Source organism: Vipera berus (assembly GCF_964194415.1).
Source record: "Vipera berus genome assembly, chromosome: 14".
NCBI lineage: Eukaryota > Metazoa > Chordata > Lepidosauria > Squamata > Viperidae > Vipera > Vipera berus.
The window spans coordinates 13,523,049-13,546,603 of record NC_138217.1 but is presented as its reverse complement, the minus strand read 5'-3'; the positions used below and the strand labels follow the sequence as shown (position 1 = coordinate 13,546,603).

At 54.2% G+C, this 23,555-nt stretch overlaps 1 protein-coding gene across 1 annotated transcript in view; it reads left to right on the top strand.

Moving 5' to 3' along the window:
• HECTD4 (HECT domain E3 ubiquitin protein ligase 4) overlaps positions 1 to 23,555 on the top strand; it is a 44,423-nt gene that overhangs the window by 5,145 nt on the left and 15,723 nt on the right. The window contains exons 2-49 of the mRNA XM_081339010.1: positions 304 to 821; positions 1,391 to 1,480; positions 1,752 to 1,882; positions 2,530 to 2,638; positions 2,781 to 2,919; positions 3,976 to 4,146; positions 4,268 to 4,460; positions 4,688 to 4,849; positions 4,997 to 5,110; positions 5,603 to 5,743; positions 6,235 to 6,467; positions 7,236 to 7,381; positions 7,740 to 7,810; positions 7,968 to 8,073; positions 8,256 to 8,376; positions 8,858 to 8,986; positions 10,781 to 10,905; positions 11,322 to 11,475; positions 11,581 to 11,681; positions 12,251 to 12,449; positions 12,653 to 12,772; positions 12,990 to 13,094; positions 13,480 to 13,643; positions 13,806 to 14,039; positions 14,185 to 14,377; positions 14,537 to 14,641; positions 15,270 to 15,358; positions 15,536 to 15,711; positions 15,856 to 15,991; positions 16,076 to 16,217; positions 16,615 to 16,781; positions 17,007 to 17,153; positions 17,290 to 17,474; positions 17,766 to 17,919; positions 18,129 to 18,409; positions 18,714 to 18,903; positions 18,990 to 19,071; positions 19,153 to 19,355; positions 19,551 to 19,686; positions 20,173 to 20,355; positions 20,500 to 20,670; positions 21,001 to 21,170; positions 21,499 to 21,614; positions 22,048 to 22,151; positions 22,352 to 22,513; positions 22,595 to 22,743; positions 23,017 to 23,096; positions 23,195 to 23,358. Coding sequence (XP_081195136.1) covers positions 304 to 821; positions 1,391 to 1,480; positions 1,752 to 1,882; positions 2,530 to 2,638; positions 2,781 to 2,919; positions 3,976 to 4,146; positions 4,268 to 4,460; positions 4,688 to 4,849; positions 4,997 to 5,110; positions 5,603 to 5,743; positions 6,235 to 6,467; positions 7,236 to 7,381; positions 7,740 to 7,810; positions 7,968 to 8,073; positions 8,256 to 8,376; positions 8,858 to 8,986; positions 10,781 to 10,905; positions 11,322 to 11,475; positions 11,581 to 11,681; positions 12,251 to 12,449; positions 12,653 to 12,772; positions 12,990 to 13,094; positions 13,480 to 13,643; positions 13,806 to 14,039; positions 14,185 to 14,377; positions 14,537 to 14,641; positions 15,270 to 15,358; positions 15,536 to 15,711; positions 15,856 to 15,991; positions 16,076 to 16,217; positions 16,615 to 16,781; positions 17,007 to 17,153; positions 17,290 to 17,474; positions 17,766 to 17,919; positions 18,129 to 18,409; positions 18,714 to 18,903; positions 18,990 to 19,071; positions 19,153 to 19,355; positions 19,551 to 19,686; positions 20,173 to 20,355; positions 20,500 to 20,670; positions 21,001 to 21,170; positions 21,499 to 21,614; positions 22,048 to 22,151; positions 22,352 to 22,513; positions 22,595 to 22,743; positions 23,017 to 23,096; positions 23,195 to 23,358 — 7,461 coding nt within the window. The remainder of the gene's footprint in view (positions 1 to 303; positions 822 to 1,390; positions 1,481 to 1,751; positions 1,883 to 2,529; positions 2,639 to 2,780; positions 2,920 to 3,975; positions 4,147 to 4,267; positions 4,461 to 4,687; positions 4,850 to 4,996; positions 5,111 to 5,602; positions 5,744 to 6,234; positions 6,468 to 7,235; positions 7,382 to 7,739; positions 7,811 to 7,967; positions 8,074 to 8,255; positions 8,377 to 8,857; positions 8,987 to 10,780; positions 10,906 to 11,321; positions 11,476 to 11,580; positions 11,682 to 12,250; positions 12,450 to 12,652; positions 12,773 to 12,989; positions 13,095 to 13,479; positions 13,644 to 13,805; positions 14,040 to 14,184; positions 14,378 to 14,536; positions 14,642 to 15,269; positions 15,359 to 15,535; positions 15,712 to 15,855; positions 15,992 to 16,075; positions 16,218 to 16,614; positions 16,782 to 17,006; positions 17,154 to 17,289; positions 17,475 to 17,765; positions 17,920 to 18,128; positions 18,410 to 18,713; positions 18,904 to 18,989; positions 19,072 to 19,152; positions 19,356 to 19,550; positions 19,687 to 20,172; positions 20,356 to 20,499; positions 20,671 to 21,000; positions 21,171 to 21,498; positions 21,615 to 22,047; positions 22,152 to 22,351; positions 22,514 to 22,594; positions 22,744 to 23,016; positions 23,097 to 23,194; positions 23,359 to 23,555) is intronic.

Genomic DNA, 23,555 nt, shown 5'->3' with positions numbered 1-23,555 from the left:
AACTTTAAGAAGTGTGGACTTCAGCTCCCAGAATTCCCCAGCCAGCATGGAAGTCTAGGATTTAAAGTTTCTAAGGCTCAGGAAAAAACTTAACTGAAGGTCAGGGGGTTGAAGTCCCCACCTCCCCCCATCTTAAAGTGGCCAAGGTGGAGAAAGACGGCTCTAAAGCCCGCAGAGCTGCAGTTACTCTGCACCCAACGGTGAATTTGGAGCCCTTTCTCTCTCCCAGACCGCTTTGGGCTTGGCGTGAAGGGACGTGGCATTCCTTCCCCGGCGTGACTGTCTCCTTTCTCTCCCCTCCAGATCTTGACCTTCGAGACCAAGAACCCCTCGGAGCTGTCGGAGCGCCTGCGCTCCGTCTGCGGCAATCAGAGCAACGCCTACGCCCGCCTGCTGGAGTACCGGCTGAACGCGCTGCGGGGACTCTGGAACGCCCAGCGCCAGCTGGCCCTGGAGGAGCAGCACGAGCGGGAGAGCTCGGGCGATGAGGAGGCCCTGGCCCTGCTCAAGCGGCAAGGCCTCCTGCAGCAGTCGGAGCAGGCGCCCTTCACCTCCCGCATGGGGCTGCTCCTGGTCTTCCCCTTGATCGAGTCCCAGAGCCGGACGGACCCTTCCCTGTGCAACGTCACCGCCGAGGTGCTCCTGTCGTGCCTCCGGGACTGCCAGCCCTTGAGCTTGACCAAGGAGCCCGCGGACTGTCTGAATGGCATCGAGGCTCTGCTCTGCTCCTGGCTGGAGGAGGCCTCCCCCTGCGGCCAGCAGATCCCGCACAAGCAGAAAGAAAATGCCGCCGCGGCCCTGGTGGCCTTGGCTTGTGCCAGGTAGAGGAAGGAGGGGCGGGGGGGGGCTTGTACCTGTCCGCAGTCCTTTATGGGCTGATCCCTGAAGACCGAAGGCAAGCCAGCTCCCAGTCCCGCCGAGGGTTCCCTGCAGCTGCAGGCCTTCAGGGAAGGTTCTGCCGAGGAGAAGGAGCCTCGTGAAGGGGGATCAGGGTGGGTTTCCTTCTCTTTCGAGCTGCAGAGGTGGGCGTCCTCGTGCTTCCCTTGAGTGTGGGGGACAGTCCTCACAGAGCGCAAGTGGCGAGGACCTTTTCTTCACTCTTGGCCCCCTTCTGCATTCTGACCACTTTGCAAAAGGGTCCAAGAATACGCCTGATCTTCACCTAGCTAGGTTCGCCTGCTTTTCCCACACAGGCTGCTGGATTTGAACAGTCTCTTACTCACTGCTACACGAATAGAAACTGAACAGTACGCAACGTGCGGGTATCGGTCCACAAGTCTTTGGATGTATTTATCTGGGCCTGAGTGTCGGGTCCTCCTGCTTAGAGAGCTCTCTTGCCTCCTCTTACGGTGCCTGGAGAGTGCCCACCGCCTTGTTCTCTCTTTCCCAGGGGTTCCCTCAAGACGTTTGTTCACACCGTCCATCTCCTACAGAAACAGACTGATTTGGGGTCCCTGCCTGTGGCTGATGTGTTGTACAGGTGAGGAGGAGGAGGAGGAGGTGGGGGGCGTGGGTGGTGAGCGCCCCACATATTGCCTCAGACCAGATGCATCAGTTCAGGAATCCCAAGTTCATTCTTTTCTTCCCATATACAAGGCAAAAGTATGTCGGCATACTCTTCCCTTTAAGAGCACATAACGGTTAATGCTGTATTTTTGTGTAGTTAATTGTTTCTGTTTCACAAAAGTGTACATGTGTGGGTATGTACACGTGTATATACATATATATGTCTCCACATCTGCTCCCTGAAGGCTGCTGCTTTTAGAAGGCGGACCCGGGTCGCCCTCCTGCTTGCTAGGGGGCAAACACTTGGTGTCCTGGGGCTTTGAGGACATGTTGCCGGCACCTGACGCCAACCCCGGCTCTGGCTCAGAAAATAAAGGTAAGAAGGCGGGAAGGCTGGACGTTGCTGCCTCTCGAGTGCCCGAGGTTGGAGGGTTGGAGCACAGGCAGAAGCCCTGGCTCGCTGATGGCTGGGTAGTGGCGGTTGGAAGGATTCATTCCACGGGGGAATTCGCCTCCTTTGGAGCGAACACCGGTCTTTGCCAGAAGGCTGCTTTTTCCAAAATGCAGCCCTGACCCCCCCCCCCAATGGGCCCTTCGATAAAGAGCGTTCTCCTTCCAGCCTCTTAATCTCTCTTCTCCAGCTTAATGGCGGCCAGTTTTTCCCCCACCTGCACCTAAGAGGAAGAGGAGTCCTCCTCCTCCTCCAGGTTCCACTCTTTCTTCTTGACACTCTCCAGTTGCCCGTGCTCGTCCGAACAGGCAGTGCTCGGAACTGGACGCGTCAAAAGATTAGAATGAGACTAGTGGACCGAGCTCTCTTTCCTGATGGGGAGAAAGTCGTCCCTTGGCCTTAGGTAGACATAACGAGGGTAGCTGCCCTATGGAAAGTCCCGCCTCGCACGCCAAGGACGTTTGGCCGTGGCTCGGAGGAACGTCGCCTTCCCTGTCCCGGCAGCGGGGAGCGTGACCTCCCTCCAAATTGTCTGGCTTTGAAAGTAACCACCTCCTGAACGCCTCTTGCAGATGCAGACTTGGGACGCTGCCTGGCAGTGGACGGGCTGTATCTGTACACAAGCAACTCAGTTGGCCGGGGAATCAGCAAATTAGGATCTGGATTACACGGTACTTTACGGTAAGCGAAGCAGGGTCTCCGGGAGAGGCAGGGCAAGGCAGGGGAAGGCAGCACTCGGTGGGTTTCAGGCAGGAACCAAGGACGGGACTGGGAGGCATAAGCAGGCCTGCATGACGGAGAGCTGCCCTGCTCTTCCTTTCAGAGGCTTTGTGTACTGCCGCAACGAGGAGCTGGAGTCCGGCTGGGTGGCCTTTGGGAGCGGCAGGCTGGTCCACAGGCCGGTCTCTTTCGACAGTAAACCTCACTCCCTTTTCCAGGTCATCGATCAGAACACCCTCCAGGTAAAACCAGAGGTGCTTTTAGATTTAGTGTCTGTCCCGGGCCCGTGTTTGCTCCTTCCCCGCAATCTTTAATAATAATCAATTACATTTGTCTCTTGGAAAGCTCGGAAGATAAGATTTAAAAAAGTCCCTTGTGCACCTGCTGTCTTTCTCTGGGGAACTTTTTCATCAGTCCACCGATGCTTACACGGCCCAACGGTGACTTAGGATCTGGGAATTGTGCCGGCTCAGTCCATGAAACTGCCCTGGATATTTCCGAGATGACTCAGGCTCTCGGTCTCCCTTTGAAAGCTAGAAATCCATTGAGAACGTCTGAGGATTAGCAAAATATTGTCCGCTGGCTGCATCTGAGAGACTCTGGTCCCACTTGCAAGAGCTGAGACAGCAGCACACAAGCATCGAGTGTCAGTTATATGAGTTGTGCTGCTTAGCGTCGCAACCCAGTCATTACAAAGGAATCTCAGGTGGATCTCGTAGTACCAGGTGCAGGACGAAGGAAATTGTTGATTCCCAATTAGAACCCGTGTCTTTCTTTTTGAGCATGTTGGCGGAGCCCCGTCTGCTCGCCTGTCTGAACATCAGGACTTGACTTCAGTATTCCTGATGGGCGAATACAGTGATAGCAGAGCGTCTTCCAGTTTTGAGAAAAATTGATTCTTAGGGGAAACTACCAGCGGTGGGGATGGAAGAAAGTTCTTACGTGGTGTAGCTCTTGACAGAAGCTTTTTAAAAAATCTCATTCACATTCCAATGTGCTTGATCAGCGAGTGTCACCTTGCGAGTTGTGATGCTTTTGTTTTGCTGTGTAGAGAACAAATTAAGTTTTGCTCCCAGCACTCTTCTTACTTAAAAGGTGAAGAAGCTCTATCTCTCTTCAGCGATCTGTTGGAAATACAAACGTTGATGCTAGTTGTAAATGTCAGGCCGGCATATCGGCACGCTTTGCGCAGAACCGCTTAGCCTCGTGATACTGTCAGGATCAGCGTGTCATAATAAATGCCCGTAAAACTAAATTTCTCCTCCCTTTCCACCCCCTGCCCCGTTTCTCTGCCCCAGGTGTGCCAGCTTGTCCCAATGCCCCCCGATCACTTTCCCATAGGCAGCACCATGGCCACGGTCCATCTCTCTTCCGACGGGACCTACTTCTACTGGATCTGGTCTCCGGCAAGCTTGAATGAAAAAACCCCCAAGGGCCACTCGGTCTTCATGGATGTCTTTGAACTCAAGGTGAGTCTTGTTCCCAGAAGACGGGCCCAGACGGGGCGCCTGCCAGGCGCCGATGTCCTCCGTGTGGCAACGAACAGGCCGGTGACGAGCTCTCCTCCGCCGTTTCGGTTCTTTGGCCCAGGTGGAGAACGGGCTCTGCGTCGCCAGGCCCCTCCAGGAGCGCATCATCCTGATGAGGAAAGAGGGGGACTCGGCCAAGAGCATCAACGAGATGCTGCTCAGCCGGCTTTCGAGGTACAGAGCCTCCCCCTCGGCCACCCTGGCCGCGCTGACTGGCTCCACCATCTCCAATACGCTGAAAGAGGACCAGGCGGGTAAGGGGCAGCTGGTGCCCAGGAATCCCTTTCCTCCTGGCTTTTGTGGCTTTCCTGCCCAGGGAGGCAGCTGGGCCGAAGGGGGCAAGATCCAGCCTCCGCTTCTCCGAGGTGGCAGTCCCTCTTCTTACGCTCCTGCTCTGGACCACCTCCTTCGCCTCGTCTTGCGTCTGCCGGGCAAAATGACCTCCCTGTGCTTCTCATGGCTTGCCCTCCTTTCTCTTCAGCTGCTAACACCAGTTGCGGTCTGCCTCTCAAAATGCTGCGGAAGACCCCGATATATACCTGCGGGACATACCTGGTGATGCTCGTCCCGCCCCCAGGGGGCTCCGGCAGTTCAGCCACCCGGTCTCTCTTCGGGGGAAGCAGCGGCTTGTCCTCCTTGAAAAGTAAGTTCTCTTCCCTCTCAGCCCCGGGGGAGGAGGACGCCTCTCTGGACTTTCCCACTGAAGCCGCAGAGGTGAAGCTCTGGCCTGGCCTTAACGCCCGGCTGGTGCTTAGAAGGGACTGATTGACGGCAGGTTCCTTGTTTAAAGTCCTAGCCTCCAGTTTGGTGTACAATCTCTCCGACGGGCAATTTGCAAGCCGAGCAGACCTCATTGACGCGGCGGGGAGCTCCCTTGGGCGTGGTGCCCTTGTCCCCGGCCTAGGTAAGCCCCGGGTGTGACCGGCACGAGGTGTTCTAAGTGAAAGTCCACGGTGTGGCTTTCTCTAGCCACTGAGAGGCTGGGCTTTGACAGAGCGCGTAGGTGTAAATTCCTTAAGAGCAAATAACTCCTGAATAGTAAAGAAAGCCACCCACAGCCAGCTGTTGGTGGGAATGGATGCAGAGAAAGAAGTCTGTCACCAGGCTACGTGGACATACACAGGTAACAGAATAACAGAGCTGGAAGGGGCCTCGGAGGTCATCTAGCCCGACCCCCTGCTCAGGCAGGAGACCCTGTACCGTTTCAGATAAATGGTTGTCCCATCTCTTCTTAAAGACCTCCAGTGATGGAGCGCCCATAGCTTCTGGGGGCAAGTTGTTCCATGCAGAGACGGAGACATTTTAACAGCCAGTATCCCAGGATTTTTGTAAGCTTTTGCTGGCTTTGCATCCCCGTTCACTTTTGATCAAGGGAGCCGCCTGTCTTTCCGTCCAGGCGCCTGCTACGATGCCCTGAACAACATGATCTGGACGTGTTCCAACGACTACATTGATCAGTGGTGCAACCCGGGGAACCAGGCCTTCCATTACATCTGCCAGAGGCTGGGAGTTAGCCACATCGTCTTGGAGCCTCAAGGTGGGAGGCAAACGGTACCGCCGGCACGCTCGGTGGATGGGGCATATGGAAAAGCAGCCGTCGGCAGTTGGTGCCGGGCACACCTATTAGTAAACCCGTGTGGCGACAAGGATTTGGCATGGTGAACATTGGAGCACTTTGCTTTTAATAAACACAATTGTGCTTCTGTAAGGATAGTCCTAGTCAAGACTTTTGCAGTTCACAACTGGGGCTCAAATAGCTACCAAAACGTATTTTCTCTCACACAAATGTTACATTATTTTAAGGTTGTTTGCACACAGTTGGAAATCTTTAAATATTAGCATTTTATGCCTAGTGTTGTGTCATTTGAAAGAGTCTGTAAACCCTAATAATAACCTGAAATTCCCATTGCCTGTTTATTTGAAATTATTTCTGAGCAGTAATTGGCCTCTCCTCTGTGTCTCCTTTGCCAGGGGCGATTTATCATCTTCGCCAGGCAAATTTAAAAAGAACGTGGTTGTTTTTTCCAGGAGATGCCATAACCACAAACGAGGTTATCAATCAGCTGCTGCACCACGTGGGTGCCATGTGCATCCATCAGCTCAACCTGCTGGCAACCAGTAACAACATGCCAGTCACCAATTTCCTGGCCAAGCAACACCCCATCGAAGCCCATCATCTTAGCAGCATCTGCGACATCATGGAGAAGGCCATGGTCAACGGGGACACCTGCATCATACGCTGCATCCTGGTGGTCTTCCAGGTATAGATGCCTGATTAAGTCACACTTTTCATCACATTAGGTTACCCCGCCAGGTCAGATCCTAGTGTGTTGAGGAGGAGGAGGAGCCTTCCTCGGTGCTGTCTGCGTTATGCATCAGGGGTCCTTGGAGCTCTCTGAGCTTGCTTGTTTTCTTGCAGGCATTTCATTACCCAAACTAGGTAGCATCAGTGTGAGCCTGTTGTGTATTTTGGACAGGAACGGGGCATCCCACCGGAGAGTTTTCACCTGCTGCCACTCTGAGGATGACCCACGTGGGTTTGCCGAGTCCTTGATTGATCTGAGATGGGCTCTGGATTATTGCCTCCCCCAGCAAAAAAGACAAGAATTTAGAGTATAGGCTAAATATTGTTCTTGTTCACCAGAAATTGTATGAAATTCAAGCCTGGTCATCTGTGGCAATATTTTTTTGAATATTGGCAACATTAAGATAGGTGTACTACAACTCCCAGGGTTCATGGCTGGCCGGGGAGTCCTGGGAGTTGAAGTCCGCCCATCATCGTAAAGTTGTCCACTTGAAAAACACTGATCTGTGGGGTAATTATGCCTGGTTTTTCGAGGTTCATGAAGAAAGAAAATAGAATTTGAATACCTTACCCTTTTTTGTTCAATTCTTCTCCAGTATGAGTAAGTTGAGCCAACCTGGTTATTTCAATAAGTCCAGATAGAATGCGAATAAGCGAAACGTGCATTACTATAATGGCTGTGCATATATTCCTCCCATCTTCCATTGCAATGCTTGTCTTGCAGGTGGTTTTTAAATTTTTCTTCAGTCCCCAAACAGAGAAGAATCGGGAGATTGTGAGGAGATCCGGCCTCCTGCTTTGGCAGTTATTGATGGCCCCGGTTGACCAGATCAGCCCCGAAATTCAAAAGGAGGTCTGCCTGGCCATCAGGTAGGTCATCCGGCCTCATCTCCCGATGTCAGAGGTCTCTCCAGGGATAGGAAAGTCCGTTTCCCATGAAACGAAGTAAATAAAATCCACAAAGCAGCCGCTCTTGGCTTTGTTCAGCAGGAGGTGTGAATTTGCTGTGCTGTGTACCGAGCTTCCGCACGTTTTAAAAAAAACATATTCTTACTTTAACCAAAGGAGATTTCCAGACGGGTATCCATAATTCATGCTGTAGCGAATAACATTACCAACAGTTCCAAGCATCTGCTAGAGTAAATCGGTGTATCTTCAAAACACAGCGCTCTTTTTTGTATGTTTTTGTGCAAATGCTAAGTGTTGCCTTTCTCTGCCTTTTTTTAAGTTCTGGCCTAAGCATCCTGTACCCTGGAGAAACAGAAATCAATAACCTACTGAAGCTGGTCTTAACTGAAGGTAAGAGTTTTGAAAGTGCCGGAGTGCAATTCATTTGTAAATTAATAACACACAAGCCAGAAGATAGGGTTTGCTGCATGCCTCAAGCCAAGGGAGAGCTTTGCAGCACAATCCCAGGCCTTTTGCTTACCTTCCTCCCTGAATTGGCCCATCCTAGGAGACAGGAACAGTGGCCTGGCCCAGCTTCGAGATGTGATCCTGACCAGCATGGCTGAACAACTCCAGAACAACAGATTTGGCAGTGAAGATGAGGAGCACTGCAGGTAAACCTCCCAGCCACGGGGCTCTGCAAACTAGTTGACTGAATCCGGGAGTTTGCCTCCCGGGCAAGAGCTAAGATCAGCAGGAGAGGCTAGTGTAGCACTTAAGACTGACTGCTTTAACGCGCTGCAGTGTCTCCCATTCTGACTCTTCCTCCTTTGCCCCGTCGGTTCTGCCTTTGAAGACTAAATGATGAGCTTTTGCACTACATTCTCAAGATTGTGGTCCGAGAATCTTGTATCTTAATCACCAAGTGCCAAATCGTCTCTCGAGATGAATTTCAGAGGCTTCTCTCCACTGTGCCTGTGAGTAACCGTGCCCCACATGCTCTCTTTGGGGGCTGCAGTGGGGAGAATGAGGGGGAGGGGGACAGTTTCTCCTTTTGGGGAATCTAGAAGCATCGACTGCCCCTGGGAATGGTGGCAGATATCTCTGTCCATCTGGGTCTCCTCCTTCTCTTGCTCCTGGACGGAGTGTCCAACATTTGATGCTCTCAAGTTCATCATTGTTTTTAATATAAGTGGGGTTACTTCCCACGAACATGTCTTTCAGTTTGGTAAGGACCAGGAACTTGTAATCCGTCTCCCAGATTTTAGCTTGAATTAAGGTGTCAAAACTTTCTTGCACCTCCTTTAACCCCGCTGTGACCCTGAAGGCTTCCTTTGTCTTCTCCCCTGTTTGTGAGTTTCCTCTGGACCTCAGAAACAGCCTGCTGGCTTTTCTTTGCTGCTCTGTGAGGGAATTGTGTCAGGACAGTAACCCCAAACGTCTCTGCTTGTCTTGCAGGCCGCCTCTGCCTGCCTGCGGTACCTGATGGCTGTTCAGAACCACCTTCTCAGTAATACCGTTTTGATTAAACCTGACGAAAACGATGACAGTGACAGCTCCTTGCAGGGAGAGACCTTGAAGGTACAGGTAAACACCAAGTCGGAAGCTCCACCGCCCTTGCTCTCTCCTGGCCCCGGTGCTGCCGCCTCTTCAGCCGACGGGTATGGCCCTCTCTGTGCTCACCCTCCGTGGTCCTGGTGGCGTGACGTCATGTCCGAAAGGAAAGCTGCCCGAGGGCTTCAGCTGGCCTTCCCCCACGAGTGGCACTTCCTCACTTTGCTCGGAGTAACCAGTTGCTATAGCTGCAAGCCCCCCCCCCTTAGAATCCTAGCATGAGATCACTTGATGTTTCCCACCTCCCAAGCTCCTCCGGGTTAGAAAACTTCCCTGGGCCCTTTGTGGTTTACAGCTGGGGGGACCGAGTGCCCCCCCCCCACGAAGAATCCCGGGCTCACCTTTGCTCGCTTCTCTCAGCCCTGCCTGGAAAAGCTCCCCTTCCAGTCCCTTCGTGCTGATGAAGCCTTGCTGGCTCCCTGTAGGCGGTCAACCCGTTTCCCTAAAATTCAGTCTCAGTAAAAGGCTTCCCATGCGCTTCAGGGAAGGCTAATATTCTCCAAAGGAAAGGGGGGGTTGTTTTTTGTGCCCTGGTTGGCTTTGTCTCTGTCGTCAGAACCCTTTAAGATGAGGAAGGGAACGGCTTGATCCATTGCTCGGCTGAGCCCTCAAATGGGCCGGGATGATTCCTATCCATTTCCTTCTTGCTGTTCAGGAAGTTACTTGTGCTTCATCCTTTATCCTCACTCTGACATGTCCGTGACCGTCCGAAGTCAGTGCTGAATGTCTCCACACCACGTCTCCTCCGGCACACCCATCTCGTTCCTGTTTGTTTCCTTCCGTTTCTCTCCGCAGTGCCTCTCTCTTCCCTTCTAGGACGGTTTGGTTCCTTGTCCGGCCCCACCAGTGGGCTGGATTAATCATTCTGATAAGTACTTGCAGAGTTGGGCCCCGGCCTGCTTAGCCTCCGCTGCACTATCCAGCTGGCTGGAATTTCCTGTGTTGGTTTTGCTCACTCCAGTTGCCAAAAAAGAAAAAAACCAACCCTAACCCAACAACCAACCCCTTGGCAGCCAAGAACAAAAGGGAGCTGTCCTCACGATGTGAATCAGGGGGACGAGAACGATCTTATTTAGGTTCTAGAGCAGATTTTCAGGGAAAGGCCGCTCTGAAGAATCTTCGTGTTGGGATGTTTTTGCTTTAGCGAAGCACTAAATCATTCTCCAGTGGTTATTAATTCCCCAACCTGGTGCCTGCCGGGCATATTTGGCAAGCCCATGTTAACCCCCAGGCCAATGTGGGTGACCTCTTTTTTCCAGCCTCTTGCTGAATCTCTGCTGATCAGCTTTTCTCTCCCAGTCGGATTGATTTAGGAAAGCTAATCTGTGGCCTGGTAAGAAATGCGAAGTAAGTGGCCTCCAGACTCCATGAAGTGCTTGAGTATTTTTAACAGTGAGCTTTCGTTACATAGAAGGCCTTGTTCTTACAGGCCAAGGTGGAGTGATAGCAACGTAGCGGTGTTTCTTTTGTTAAAAGTCTCCTGCCACCCCTGCTCCAGGCTGTTGGCCCACGGCAAAAGAATGCTGAGTGGGGAGGGTGGACTGGTAGATCCCCCACAGGTCCTGCTGCTCCTGAAACCTCCTTCAACAGAAGATCCCCCGGTTTTCTGCCTTCAGAGATCTCCCGCTGCCTGGCTTGTTACCGTGCTCATCCCATCAACTTTGGAAGCCCGTCTTTATTTTGCATGGACCTCTGTGTTGGACTGAGAAGTGAACGGTTCCGCGGGCCCCACAAACGCCATCCTGAGTTTTGTTTGTCTCCTCGTAGGAGCTCAAGACTAGCATCTTGGCCCTGGCTATGCAGATCCTCACGGGGTGCGATGAAGTGCTGGAGAAGCTGCAGCAGGTCACCACCACCCTGATCAACAGCGACGTCCCAGACCGGGAACAGAGGTAAGGCCTCTCTGTCAAGGCTGCTTCCAGAAGGGGACCAATGAAAAGGCATCCAACTGAAAGGATGAGTCACCAGGGATGAGGTGCAATCTTGAGGTGCGTCAAACTGCACCTAGCACAGAGTTGTCCAACCTTGGCCACTTTTAAGACCTGTGGACTTCAACTCCCAGAATTCCACAGCCAGCCAAGCTGGCTGGAGAATTCTGGGAATTGAAGTCCACAGTGGCCAAGGTTGGACATTCCCCAAGTTAGCAGTTATTGAGCGGGGCATTTCAGAAGACTCAGGCCCCAGGTCCATCTCTGAAGTCCGAGGAGGGAGGACCCCAGGCTGCAGGGCCGAGGGGACGTTTCTTGAGAAGGAGTCTAGCGGGCACGCCCTCCCAAAAACGGAATTGTGGTGGGGACTCTTGTTGCAGATTGAAAGGCCTGGAGCAGGTGACCAAAGCCACCATCCTGGGCCACCTGCTTCCCGTCTTGCTGACCTCCTTGATGCATCCGAATCTTCAGACCTTGATGGTGGCTGATCCTCTCATGCCTCAGCTGGTACAACTGGTCCTCTACACGAGCCAGGTACGGGCTGCCTCGCTGCCCTCTGGGCTTGTCAATCCCCTGCTTTCCCGGCTTGGGAGTTGGCTCTGGACCTTGTGACCCGTTTGCCCTGCTTTTGTGTTGCAGACAGCCTTGTTGCTGAAAACCCAGTCTCCAGTTTTCACGGACGTGAGCGGTTCTCCTGGAGGAGCCTCTGAACCGAGGAACAAGCTCTTCCCTGATGAGAGGTGATTGGCACAAACAGCAGAGCCTTCACACGATTCATTCCTCCCCACCCCCGAGTGCTCTTGCTCTCTCTCTCTCTCTCTCTCTCTCTCTTTCCGTTTCACCCACTGGAGATTTTGTGCCTGGACTAATTGTTTTTAAGGGGATCATTGAAAGATAAAGGCTTAGGCTAGGATGGAAAAGCAATTTCTGATCTTATGAAGAGCCAAAAGTATAAGCCATGGGTATCCAATCTTAGCGGCTTTAAAACGTGTGGACTTCCAACTCCTGGAATTCTGGGAGTTGAAGTCCACACATCTTAAGTTGCCCTGGTGCAAGACAGCCACAGTTTTTCTTCTCTCCATAAACTTAGCAACCTTAGAAAACCAGCAAATTAAAAAAAATATATATTATTACGTTCCAAAAGTGACGCCTTTTTTTAAAACCACGGCAGACAAGATGCTTCTTTGCAGCCAGTTTTGTATGGGGATAGCAATGGAAGTATTTGGTTCCCACAGTTCTTTTAGGTGAGGCTTAATAGATCCTATAGAGTTACTTCTTTGGTATCTTTTTTGTTTTATGTTTATGCCAGGATGCTGGAAGAGAAAGAAGAGCCGGGGTTTCTTACTGGCTTGAAAATCCCAGCTCCTTGGGCTGCTGGCAAGACGGTGGAGACCGTTCACCCCGTCAGGGACAATTACAAGTTTAAGGAGACGGTGCACATCCCTGGGGCCCGTTGCTTGTACCTGAGGTTCGACAGCCGATGCTCCTCACAGTATGATTACGATAAGGTCAGTTGGGGCCGGGCCATAAACGCCACCTTGGGTGAGGCCTGTAAAGAAACAGGAGCAGCCTTGATGCCCCTTCTGAAGGGTTGCAGGTCAGAAGATCCACGAGGCCAGCCACGATGGGCTTGCTCCCCTCTCAGGCGCTCTTAAGAAATGCTTCAATGGCTTAGATTTGCCCTCCTGCTGTGTCTCCTGTGTCTCTGCAGCTGGTGATATACGCAGGACCCAACACAAACAGTCGGAAGGTGGCCGAATACGGAGGCAACACCTTAGGATATGGCAGCCGCAGCGTCTTGGGGACCGGATGGCCTAAAGATTTAGTGAAGGTACCAAAAGGCCCTGTCCTGTCTGTGCTGATGAAATTTCAGCTCAAAGGAAAAAAGAAGCCACTTGCTCTACAAGTACAGAAAAATAGATTTCCTGGATCGTGGGCAGAGGGGAACGCTCTTTCTAGATTTCCTTCTGTATTTTGTAATAACAAAATGAGGAGAGTCAGCTTTCCCTGGCTTGTTTAATGGAATCGCTTCTCATTCAAACCGTCAGGTGGAAGGAGACACGGTCACCTTTTCTTTTGAAATGCGGAGTGGCCGAGAACACAACACCCCAGATAAAGCCATGTGGGGCTTTGCCTGCACCGTCCGGGCACAGGTATGGGCTGGGGTTCGCTCCAGCATTTCGGCTTGGGGAGTAACTAACCTCGACTTGATCCCGGCAGCCTCTGAACACGGGTTCATCCTTCTGCCTGTTGCAAGGGATGGCAGGGTGCTGGTGAGGAGGCTGAGCACCAGGTGGTGCTTAAAGAGACAGTTCTTCATTAATTCACTGCTCCTGAATAAGGTCCCGAAGAGAAAGGAGGCAGTGCGGTCACAAAACAAATGCATAGGCGCGTCTTGGCAACTCCCTCTAACTTCCTTACATTAGAGCTGTCTTTTGTGGGTTGGTGCTCTTTTGGTGCTTGTGATTTTTACTTTTATTGGTCTTATACGGTTCGTGTGGGCAGGCCGTAACTCTCGGCTTCCCCTCTGCTGCGCAGGAGTCCTCGGAAGACGTCTCTGGCGGGCTGCCCTTCCTGGTCGACCTGGCGCTGGGCTTGTCCGTCCTGGCCTGCTCAATGTTGAGGATCCTGTACAACGGGCCAGAGATCACCAAAGAGGAGGAAACGTGTCAGGAGCTTCTGCGGTCCAAACTTCTGCAGAGGTAGGTAGCCCAGCCTGGGACTGGGTGGGAAGGAGGAGGCGAGCCACTGGCCCACAGCAGATTGCCACATGAAGGGACGCCGGGTGTGTTTCACAGCACGCCCCTTCGTGCTTCCCGAGACAAAAAGCCAAGCCTTTCCTCGGGCTGTTCCATTTCTTTCAGATGCCAGTGGCAAGTGGAAGCCAACGGCGTGATCTCACCAGCTCTGACGCCCAGCCCCTCCCCGCTGCCTCTCACCATCGAGGAAGATCAGGAGTTCACTTACCCATCAGACGTCCTTGTCCCACCTGTGGGCCACTATTTTGACCTGCCCAGGATTCGACTCCCGCCCGGAATCATGATCAAGCTGAGGGAAATATCTGGACGTGCTCGCCCTCAGTTTAGACCCAGCATCAGGTGTGTGTGTGTGTGTGAAGTTGGTCACCTTCGCTTTGTCCAGATGGGCAGCCGGAGAGAACGGTGGCCTCGGTCAGATATTTGTCTGAGTGCCCGTTGGTCAGACCTTTGTCAACTCTGCACTTGGGGCTTTTGCCTTCAACAGAGAGGTGGTCCAGCCAGATGTGATGGAAGAAATGGTGGTTTCGTGCGTGATCAAACACTTGAATCTAGTCGACGCGCTGCAGTCTCTCATAAATTTCCAGTATCAGGAGGAGCACGCCGAGGAATACGACCTGCTTTGCAAAATTATGGGAGAAACCTTTAAGAAACTGAATGCCATGGAAAGACAACTGCAGGTAAAAGCGTGCGGTGGAAATCTGGTTTTTGCAGTGGCCGCTTTCAGCCGCCTGTCCCGGGAGGCTCATCGTGGGCTGAATGTGAATTATTCTTCCTGAATTCCCGGCTGAGGGAAGAGCTCCAGCTTTTTCACGTTGCTTTTTTCCCCTCTTGACCAGAGTGTGGCCGAACTGGAGCAGAAATGGCAGAGCGAGGTGGAAGACGCCACGCATGGAAAGCTGGAAAACAACGTCCCCTTCTTCTACGATTATCACTTTAATGAGGTAAAGGCAAAGGATCTCAGATGAGGCTGGGCTGGTCTGGTGTTGGCTTCTTCCTGAATTAGCCTTCCCTTTCTCTCGATTCCTTACAAACTGCTTAACTGTATTTTCTCTGCTGCTGGGTAAACCAGATGCAGTTTCAAAACTCTCTGTCTGACTCTGTTGCAAATTAGATGTCTGCTGGGGAGAGCTGGTTTCTCCCAGCACGTATGCCAGGGAAAGGGGTCTGCAGGGGGTTCGGGGGGGGCCCCTGAGGAATGGGAGGTGACAAAGAGCGTCTCGGTGGTTTAGTCCTTCCAGACGTCTAGGAAAGGTTCTCGGTCTGAAGCGAGGGAGCAGCTTCTGCAGAAAGAGAATTCTCGGGCGTTCTTGCGGAGAAGAGCCAAAAGAACCATAGAAGCTAAATCAAGCGAAGAAATAGATCTCGGATCGGGGCCTTCCGAGGAGGCCTCTGCGAGGCTCACTTGCAGGGCAGGCAGGCAGTGGCTGCCTTCCAAGGGTTATCCTTGGGGGTGTGAAGGATTGGATCCAGAATGGGCCTGTCTTGAGAACAAAAAGATGAGCCTCCCTTGGATCCTCCGTCTCTGGTCCTCTTTCCCACCTCTTTGCTTCCCCCTTCCCCTCCTTGCAGAACAAAATGAAAGAATTGGAACTCCTGTGCTCGATGAAGGAGGTTTCTTTTGACGGAGGGGATCTCGAGAACATGGTCCTTTCGCTGAGGTTGGTGTCACCATTGCAGCGTTGCGATGGGGAGCCTGTTTGCCCACCTCTGCTCTTTCCTGGTTGGGGGGGAGGGGGAGGACGGTGTGCGTCCGTCCAGCTCTTTGCCCTCTTGGCCACCTCCTGAAGCTAGAAGGAGACAACCAGCTCATCTGTCTCTGGCCTTCACGTTTTTAGGGAGAAATTCTTCCAGGAAGTGAACTCGGTGGTCCAGAAGCCTTTGCATCCCATGGCCAAGACCAAAGTCCTGGTCAAGAGCCTGATGAACCGGGCAGAGCTGCTCTTGCATGTCACCATTGCTGCCCAGTCGGGCCTCACCCGAAGCATCTCCGGCACCCCGGCAGAGACGCCAGGTGAGGGGGGGAGGGGGGCCGCTCAGCAGCTGGCCTCAAGGGCCTTTCTCGAGATCAAGAAGGGCCGCCCGTCTCTCCCGGGTTTCCGGAAGGGAGGCTTTGGGCCACGAAGGGTCAGCCCTCTTTCTGTTCCTTCATGCGCAGCTTGCAAGTCAGCCTCAGAAACCAAGGTGGTCTCCCACGCCGTTCGCCAGCCGGTTTTCCTCCGCAGCATGTCGGCACCCTCGGATCTGGAAATGATCGCTAACGAAGACCTGGAGTTCTCCAGGTCGAGCCAGAGGTGGGCATCCTGGAATTAAAATCTGGGCTGGGCTGGGCAGCCACGGCAAGCGGGCCTGCTGATCAAGGCCCGGTCTCCACACAGGCGGCGCCACGTTCCCAGCCACCGGAGCAGCTCCTTCACCCTCCTGCAGTCCCTGGCCGTCGAGGACAGCCGGGACAAGCCCACCTACAGTGTCCTGCTGGGACAGCTCTTCGCCTTCATCGGAACCAATCCTGAGCAAGGAGTAAGTCCCGCCTCTCGGGCTCACCCAATCCCTGGCAGCGGCTTGACCTGGCCAGGCGTGGTTCATTTCTCCAGCAAACCTCACCAAACACAAATAGGTTTCTTGGGAACCGGCAGGAAAAACAGCCAGCCCAAGTTACCTACGAATATTGAAAACCCACAGGCTGTTTTCATCTAAATAAATAGTATTTAATTATTCAAGTAGCGTGCCATTTAGGAGGTTGGAACATCTAAGGATATTCTAAAATTTATTTTCATTCTGGCACAACGGGAGTCCCTACCCTTTTTTTTCGCTTTAATGCGATGGGCTTCGCTCAGGGGAAAGGTCACGGCCGGAGCCGGCTCCAGCAAGTCGGTCAGGGGCCCTAGCCGCCCGCTCATCCTCCCTTTCCGGCCAGGTGTCCAGCAGCAGCTTCCTGCTGGCGGCTCAGACGCGATGGCGGCGTGGGAACACCCGGAAGCAGGCCCTGGTGCACATGAGGGAGCTGCTGACCGCTGCGGTCCGCGTGGGCGGAGTGACGCACCTCGTGGGCCCGGTCACCATGGTGCTCCAGGGAGGCCCCCGGTCAGTTCAGGCAGAGAGGGCTGGGAGGGGGAGGGGGGGCGTCGCTCTGAAGGCCTGCAGGATAAAATGGCCCAGAGACCAGGCAATGACCCTGCTTTGGCTAGCAAACCCGTCTCTCCAGCTGTACTTTGTAACCTTGGCCACCTCTTCAAGTTGCCGAGGTTGAGAAAAGCTGCTTTTCATCCCCTCCGGTGGGCGGGCGTCTGAGTCTCTCTCTTTCCTCAGAATCGAAGAGCTCACCTGTGGCGGGATGGTAGAGCAGGTGCAGGAGGCGTTTGGGGAGACCATGACTTCGGTGGTGGCCCTCTGCGCCCGCTACCCCATCGCCTGCGCCAACAGCATCGGCCTCTTGTGCACCATCCCATACACCAGGCGAGTTCGGGGGGAGGGGGGTGGAGCTGCCCTGGCTGTGCCTGCCTGGGGGGTGTCCCTCGGCCTCGCCCCCTCCCGCCGCCCCGGGCCCAAATGTGACGGCCCCCTGCTGCTGCTCCTTCCCCCCCCCCCCCAGGAGCGAAGAGAAGTGCCTGGTGCGCAGCGGGCTGGTGCAGCTGATGGATCGTCTGTGCAGCCTGAGCAGCCAGGCCGAGTCCAGCTCCAGCGAGAAGCAGACCAAGAAGCAGAAGGTGGCCATCATGGCTTGGGCTGCTTTTCAGGTGCTGGCCAACCGCTGCGTCGAGTGGGAGAAGGAGGAAGGTAGGAGGCTTGGTGCACGGCTGGATGGTGTGTGTGTGTGTGTGTGTGTGTGTGTGTGTGAAGCCCCCTTGTGTCCAGTCCTCTCTGCAGAAGTGAATCCATAGACTGGAAGGCAAAACCCAGCATGGCTTCCTGGCTTTTCAGCCTCGGGGGGGCTTCCCTCCTCCTTGGTGAGATGCTTGGGGAGGGGGAAGGCTTCGGGGGGGGCGGGGGAGGAAGAGGGTCACCCACGGATGCAGGAGGGCCCAGGGCTACTTTTTACTGCTCTCAGCAGGGCATATCCTTTTGCAGGGGGGTCCACGGAGGCGGTGCATTCGGGTCTCGCTCGCCAGGTCTCCAGCCTCTTGACCAACCACCTCGCCCGGGCCACCGAGTGCTGCGGCAACCAGGCGGCTGGGAACGACGCCCTGCAAGACGTCCTGAGTCTCCTGAACGACCTTTCCAGGTAGAGTCGCGCACAGCCTCGTGTCTGGACTTCACCTCCCAGAATTCCCCAGCCAATTCTGGCTGGAGGGCCTGATTTACCCTGGGGCTAAACCCTGCTGTGACCGGTGTGTCGTGGCGTTGAGCAATAGTCCTCCTCTTACCAGCAGCTGCTCTGCTCTCCGGTCTGGATGTCCTTCTAGGGGCCCCTCCTTCCTTTCTGTCCCCCAGGAGCCACATTGGCAAAGCCATCCTCAGCCAGCCGGCCTGCGTGTCCAAACTCCTCTCTCTGCTTCTGGACCAGCGTCCTTCTCCCAAGCTGGTCCTCATCATCCTTCAGCTCTGCCGCGCGGCTCTTCCCCTCATGAGCGTGGAGGATTGTGGGAACGTGGAGCTGCCCCCGTGGAGTTACTCCGTGCCTTCCCTGAACAGCGAACAAGATGATCCCAGCGACCCGGCCTCGAAAATTGCCTCCCTGCTCTTGGCCAAGCTGGCGGACTACGTTGTTCCAGGTAGTGGGGTGGCCGGGTTTCCTCTCTACCAACGGGGGGTGGGGGGAATCCAGAAGAGATTTCTCAACATCTGGGAAGCTTCAGCGAAACATTCCCTTTCAGCCAGTGTTTCTCAACCTTTGCGCCTGTTAGATGTCTGGACTGCCAGCGTATTGGAGTTGGGGTGTTGGCTGAGTTACTGCAAGATTGTATTCTGAGTTCCGTGTTAGATGAATCTGCCCCATAAAAGGGGAGAGAAGGGGCTGCGGGTTCAGGGAAACGGGCAGAGAACCGCTGAAATTGAAAGGTGCTCGTCCCCCAACAGGATGCCAGACGGTTCTTTCTCCAACCGCCTCGGAGGCAGACACGTCCCTCACGAAAGCCAACCCCAAAAGCTCCCTGAAAGGAGACAAAGACCCCGGGGAGGAGAGCGAGGCCGTGGACGGCAAGCTGTCCATATTTATTCACAAGCGGGAAGATCAGTCGTCTCACGAGGTCCTCCAGCCGCTCCTGAGGTAAGCCGGGCTGGGCGAAAGGGCCTCAAGGGCCCTCTGCTGCCCTCCCTCCCCCTCCTCACCCTCTCTGGTCCTCCGGTTTGCAGCAGCTCGGAAGGTCGGCCTTTTCGCCTCGGGACGGGCGCGAACATGGAGAAGGTGGTCAAGATGGACCGAGACATGACCAAGGTGAGCGCGGCCCCGTCGCTTTCCCCAGCCCTCCGGCCTGCCCCGGAGAGGCCCGTTGCAAGCCAGGCGTTTCTTCCCCAGAGCGGCTGCTGCGAGGTGATCACGGAGGAGGCGGCCGCGGCTTTGCGGAAGGCCACCAAGTGGGCCCAATCCGGGCTGATTGTGAGCGTGGGGCCCCCAGTGGAGACGGTCAGTCCCGAAAACACCAGCGGCCTGTCGACCGGGGACAAAAAGAAGACGGCCCAGACCTCCGTCTGCAGGGAGCGGAATTCGGAGCTGGCCAGGTAGGTTGACCTCTGACCTTCCAAGGACCGACCAACAAGGGGGCGGTGATCCTGGATCTTGGAAGTAAGGTTGCAAATTGATCCTTCGCTCTCAGCTCCTCTTTGGTAAGGCTCAGAGGGCATGAAGGGGGTGGTGGGCAAGGGGGGTTTGAGCTGGGCTGCCCTGGATCCTCCGACTCCCCTCTCCCAAATCAGGACTGACCCTGTGCGGCCCTTCATCAGTGGGCACGTGGCCAACAGCATGGCGGCAGAGGTGATCGCTCTGCTCCACAGCCTGCTCATGGCACCTGAGTCGAATGCTGCTCAGATATGGACCACCACCGCTGAAAAAGTAAGCGGGAGGAGGACTCACCATCTCGCATCTCTCTTTCACCCCGTCCTGCTTTCTCTGCTCTGGTCTGGGCTCGCCATTCTGGGGTGTCTGGAAACTAGCGAGGGCCTCTGCCTCTCCGGGATTCAGGCGCGCTTCCCGCCTCGGCTGGTTTGGGCTGAGAGGAGCCGCGAGCGTCTGCTGGGCCCGGGAAGCTCCTCTTGATCTGTCCGTTGCCTCCCCAGTGCAGCGCGACTCAGGGCTGGCTTTGGGGAGGGGGCTTGTTTGTTCTCTGCAGGCAAGTGGCCTAATAAAGCCTCTCGGCCCCTCGTGATGGTGAGAAAATGAACCTTTGGAGTCTGAAATAGCAGCGTTTTCATAAAAAGGATCCCCTGAAGGAATATATCGGTGATGCCTAATGCGTTATGCGAGGCCACCATTTTTCATCCGATTTTGATTTGGTTCATTGATGCCTCCAACATGTCTGGGGTCTCTTTCTGTCCCTAGGTCTTATCTCGGGCTCTGATGTACATCCCCCAGCTGGGGAAGTACGCCGAGAGCATCCTAGAGAACGGCAGCAGCAACGGGAGGAAGCTTGCCACGCTGCAGAGGATCGCTCGCCAGGCAGTGGCTGCCCTGTGTGCCCTGGGGGGCTTCAAGGAGACCATCAAAATCGGCTCCGAAGTTCAGGTGGGCCAGCCTCTGAGAGGCCCTCAAATCCCGTTACCTTTCTGCTGCCATCTGTTCTGGCCCTCGCATTGTCCCCACGGCCTCAGTGGGTAATTAATTGGGAGCCCCGGAAGGATCTGAAACGTGTTCCTCTTCTCTTGACAGGTGCTGGGTAGAGGAATAGCCAGAAGTATCGGGGTGGTGGCCTCCATCAATGAGCAGGAAGGGATCGCCACGGTCAAATTCCCACCATTGAGTATAGACTGTAGGAAGACCTCCCAGGCCTCGGACGTCTTAACGATTCCGTTATCGAGGCTCTGCATCCCCCGGTCAGAGGTGAGTGAGCTGCTTTTAGTGCCAGGAAAGAGCCTGAATGTTTAAATTGAACGTGTAGTTTCTACCTTCAAGCTAAACCATCAGCTCCACAGTTTAGATCCTTAAAAAGACCAGTTCGCGAGATAATGTGGAGGGGAGAACGCTGTTTTCTACGTCTGAGGAAGACATTTAGAAAGTCAACAGTAATCAATGCCCGAAAGTGCCCAGCTGCCTTGATTCTTCATTTCTGGCTCGCATGACGCCTGTATCATCGTGAGAACGGGCCCTTCCTTCCTTCCTTTTCCAGAAACTAACAACTTGTTGTTTTTTTATCTCTTCCCTTCTCCTCAGGCGCTGCCTCTGCAGAAGCTGTCCATCACCGAGAAGGTCATGCAAGCCGTCCAGTCCATGTTGCTCCCTCAGGAAGGCAGCCTGTCTATCCACACCTCGCTGCCCGCCACGGGAGACGGCTCAACGGCAGTCATGGCCGTGGTGCGACTCCTGGCTGAAATCCGAACCAGGTGGGGGGAGCCGCCAGATCCAACCGGGGTTCTGTGGGTGCTCGGCCATTCTGGTTTGTGGTCGCAAGGCCTTTGCCTGGAGTGCTTGGCTCACCTGAGCAGGTCTGAGGGACGCCCCTTTTGCTGGATGAGATTTCCAGCAAGCAAAATGACCCAGCATGTTCCTTCAAGGCCTGACAGGCAAAGGAACTGAGGAAGCCGGAAGCCAGAGCTGTTTCTTAGTTGTCTGTTCGACCAGCGTGGTGGTCTCCAGAAGTCATCGGCCATTCCCAAGAACTCCTACTAAAGACCTCCCCTCTCTCTTTCTCTCTTTACCCCCCCCCCCCAGAGCATGCCTGGTGATGGCCCAGCTCTTGGAGGACACCTCCTTCTGTGAAGAATTCATCCAGCAGTGCCCAGCTGCTGTGGAAGTCCTCAACCTTGTAGCCCAGGAATGCAGCCCTGGTAAGAGCCGAGTCTTCTCGTCACAGATGTTTAGACTGGATTATTGTGACCCAAACAAGCCTTAGATGTTGTTCTTAAGGGAGCAAAGGAAAGTCTACCTGGGAAATATTGTGGATTAAAAAACAGGATCAGATGGTAGAGATCCCAGATCCTGGATTCAAAGACTACCAAGCTGGTTTGTCCTCCTCTAGTTTCCTTGCTAGTTATAAGAGGGATGAGACGAGCTTTAGTCCTCTCCTTCCTTACTTCAAGGACCAGCGGGAAAAACCCCTTGTTTTTGTTGGTTGACCAGCAGCTGGTCCTTTAGAAGAAGCGGTTGGTGTATCAATAGCACCTGAAATGAAAATGCAGCTTTAGAGACGTTCTGCTGGGAGTTTGTTGCGCCAAGGCAGTCTGAAGAGACATCTTTCTGGCTTTGTTTGCAACCTTCTAGCGGAACGGCTCCTGGTTGTCGAAGCGCAGTGTGAAAGGTTGCGGATGCTCTACCGTGATAGCGCTCGCCCGCCCCCGCCCCCCCTCCAGGCAGACCGAAGGCAGGTAAATATTAGAGAGCAAGAAGGCTGGACTAACACCTTCTCTGGCCCGTGGCCAGGTCAAAGCTCCGGGCATCAACCATCCCAAGGCCTCTCGATTCAAGACTGCCACCGGTCAAGGATACGGCTCCTTGTGCGTTGCGGTCACCAAATCATAACCTTGACAGCTCTGATTAAATGCAGCTCTGTGTCTTCTTGATTCAGCCTAAAGAAATCACCTGGAGCCCTTCGAGGGTCTTCCCACCTGTGCGAGCCTGCATGTTCTCCTCTCATCTCGCCGCGGTGACCTTCCTGGCGGATCCCAGCGCAGGGGGAGGGCTTCCTCGGGGCACCTTCATTTATGCCACCTCGGCAGTTCCTGTGCAGGTGAGAATTCACTGGGCACAGCTACAGTTCCGGAAGAGCACTGTGAAGCTCTCGGTTCACACACGGACATTCCTTTCCTAGGCCCCCTCTTTCTACTGGGAGATTGAAATTGTGTCCTACGGAGACGCAGACGATGACACAGGCCCCATTGTTTCATTTGGCTTTGCCACGGAAGCTGAGAAACGCGACGGAGCCTGGACAAACCCCGTGGGCACTTGCCTCTTCCACAAGTAGGTTTTGGAGATGTGAGAGAAAAAACTGGAGCCCAGGGTTGGTGTCCGTTGCAGGGGGAATTAAGTAAAACAGGAAGAGGGCAGCTCTGGGTCAAGCACAGGGATCCCTAAATGAGATAAACCGACTTTCAGTTAATTAAGTTGTGGCTTTATCAAGTTGTCTCGATAACTAATAACACACAGTGGCTTGCCTGCCACAGCCAAGTTTAGCTACTAAACCTGGGCACTCTAGGAAAGAGTCACAGCTTCCCTTTCTTCGTGTATTTCTAGCAACGGACGAGCCGTTCATTACAACGGTTCCAGTTTGCTGCAGTGGAAGAGTGTGCGTCTGGATGTGGCCCTCTCGCCTGGTAAGCCTACTGTGGCCTGTTGTTAGCCAGCAAGCCTCCTTCAGGGCTGCAGAAGAGCCCCACTCAGCCCCCCTCTGGCCCCTTGGCTTTCTCCCTAGGTGACGTGGCCGGCATTGGCTGGGAGCGGACAGAAGGGACCCCTCCTCCTCCAGGGCAGCCGGCCAAAGGCAGGGTCTACTTCACCTACTGTGGACAGCGCCTGGGGCCGTATCTGGAAGACGTGTCTGGGGGAATGTGGCCCGTGGTCCATATCCAGAAGAAGGCAGGTTGGACCTCAGATCTCTCTCCCTGCTCAGATCCGCTTGAGAAAGGGAAAAGCAGGTCTGAGAATAGCATTGATTTGACGTTACAGCTTTTCTCCTCTCTCTACTACAGTTAATACCGTCACCTTGTAAAAAAGGAAATAATAATAAACTTCTGGAATGTTTTCTGGAAGAGAGCAAGACCATCCAGGGCCAA